The following is a 2,459-nucleotide window of genomic DNA, read 5'->3' as shown; positions in this document are numbered from 1 at the left end:
CCACCTGTTGTTCATTCTCCACCACCACCCCCTCCCGTACACTCTCCACCACCACCCATCCACTCTCCTCCACCACCTATAGTACATTCTTCACCACCACCCATCCACTCCCCACCACTACGTCCCGTTCATTCTCCTCCTCCACCACTGGTCCACTCTCCACCACCACCACTAAAATCTCCACCACCACCAGCTTTTGATGATGTTGTCCTTCCACCAAATATTGGTTCAATTTACGCATCACCACCTCCACCAATCTTCCAAGGATATTAATTCAGGAATGAAGCTTAATTTGTCTCGTTCTAATCTATTTAGTACATGAATTATTTAGTACATGCATGCAGAACTACATCATTGCATCTCTTTAATTTTATGATCAGATTATCTAATATATGGTGATGTTTTGCTTCATCTCATTTTTCTCCATCTCTTTTTTGAACTGATTAGATATAGTGTTGGCAGAATTTGTATATGAAATTAGAGTTTATTTCTCGGTCACTCAATTTATAGTTATTATCTCAAAAATTTAGAAGCATCAACTTCATTATATTCAAAGAATAGGACAAAATTGGCATTCGTTTTGTTGTTATTTATGAGGTGTACCAAATTAACGAAACGCAAATAAATTGGATGGTGGGGAGTAACGATATGCATAGGCATGTGCTAGCACGTGGCTGCAATAAAAGCAGTTACGTGTGCTTAAGGTAATTACAAAATTTACACAAATATCAAAGGCATTTAAAGTACTAATAAAACTATAATCAAAGAGTATAAATTCAAAATTATGATTTATATAGCTTAAATAAGTCATAATCAAAGTGAACTGTTTTTTTTATTCTTCTTCTTGTTTTGTTAAATAATTTGTGGTTTCAAGTTGCAATATATTTCATGTTGCGACAAATGGGAACAATATAGAGGAGAATAAATATAGTATACAGTACTCCCTCCGTTTCATAATAAATGAATTGTTAGACTTTGACACACAGATTAAGAAAAAGAATCAAATACATAAATTTAACATAGCTTTCCATTTTTACCCTTGTTCAAAGTATAAAATCATATTTATTTTATTCTTTTTCAGTTGATGGGCCCGTTGGTTGTCAAATCCTCAAGGGTAAATTTAAAAAAATATTTTAATGATTCACTTATTTTGAAACACCAAAAATACTCTAACAATTCATTTATTATGAAATGAAGGGAGTATAATATATTCTAAGATGACAACTGACACATTACTTGCATTCGATGGTTTAAGGATTGTTTCATAATGTGTGTGTGTATATATATATAGTATTACATTTTATTGTTTTATATCATACTTTGTTGTTTTAATGAACATAATATTTTAAATAAATAATATTATTTTTTATCTTTACGTAATGTCAGTAATTTAAAAGGATAAACCTACAAAAAAAGTAATGTACGGAGTAATGAGTGCGAAGTTAAAAGGAACAGTTTTTCAAGAGGGCCTAGGTGTCAAAACAGACAGCCTATTTTTTTATGCAATAAAACGGACAGTTCTCCCAAAAAATGGTCGGACTACAACCTAAACCCATTAAACATCATGAGAAAATGTTGAATTTCAAAAACAAATCATAAAAGTTTTCACACGTGAGGACAAGTAAATGTCACAGAAAGTTCACATGAATATTGCTCGTGAATAATGAGATAAAATAAAGTGAACAACAACATATATTTATTATTGAAAAAATTATACCATTTCTAAAAAGTTAAAACGACAAAATGTATAAATAAAAATCTCTCACGAATATTAATATTGTGATATTTAATCAATTATCAATCAAAATCTCTCATTAAAAGAATCATAGTTCACCCAAATAAAAATAATTTGTCCACAAATAGGCAAACTATTACGATGAATTTAGCAAAATGATACAATAAAATTTATATAACAATCAAAGCGACCATTATTATATTTGAATTAACAAAACCATGCAAACAAGTTGCTAGAGAGAAAAATAGATTTGAGTAAAAATAGAGTATGACAATATGGGCTGCCTAGTGGATTGTTAAACAAATCATATAAAACTATCTAAAAGTAACCAAAAGTAAAAGCGTGTAAATGTAGAATATAATAGGTCTTATCACTTCTTTATTTCTTCAAAAGAAACAAGGCTATTTATAACCAAGAGAGAAAATGATTTTTTTTAAAAACTTTTATCCATTAACAAGGGGTGGGTAATGAGTAGACTTTATACCTAATTAAACTAAAGCCACATGGCAACTAATTTGGATATATGGACTTGTACATATTTCATAATACTCCTCCTTAAATGTTCATGTAAAGAAAAATTTATAACATACGCATCTGTATGTTGTCTCATTAAAAACTTTGCCAGGAAAATTCAGTGGGATAAAACTTTGGTTAAGGAAAAAAGAGTACAACGCGTATTCTTACTCCCCCGATGAAGATCCCGATTCAATTGGTTCAGTCTTTG

The 2,459-nt window shown here is 30.7% G+C and overlaps 1 protein-coding gene across 1 annotated transcript in view; it reads left to right on the top strand.

Annotated features, from left to right (window-relative positions):
- The window catches only part of LOC107851778 (pollen-specific leucine-rich repeat extensin-like protein 3), a gene marked incomplete in the record, with an annotated part of 2,052 nt that extends 1,641 nt beyond the window's left edge, over window positions 1-411 (top strand). Inside the window, 1 exon segment of the mRNA XM_047401159.1 lies at window positions 37-411. Coding sequence (XP_047257115.1) covers window positions 37-273 — 237 coding nt within the window.
- Window positions 412-2,459: the final 2,048 nt, after the last annotated feature.

This window comes from Capsicum annuum, chromosome 12 (genome assembly GCF_002878395.1).
Source record: "Capsicum annuum cultivar UCD-10X-F1 chromosome 12, UCD10Xv1.1, whole genome shotgun sequence".
Lineage (NCBI taxonomy): Eukaryota > Viridiplantae > Streptophyta > Magnoliopsida > Solanales > Solanaceae > Capsicum > Capsicum annuum.
The sequence above is the reverse complement of the archived record's forward strand: the minus strand, read 5'-3'. Positions and strand labels throughout refer to the sequence as shown.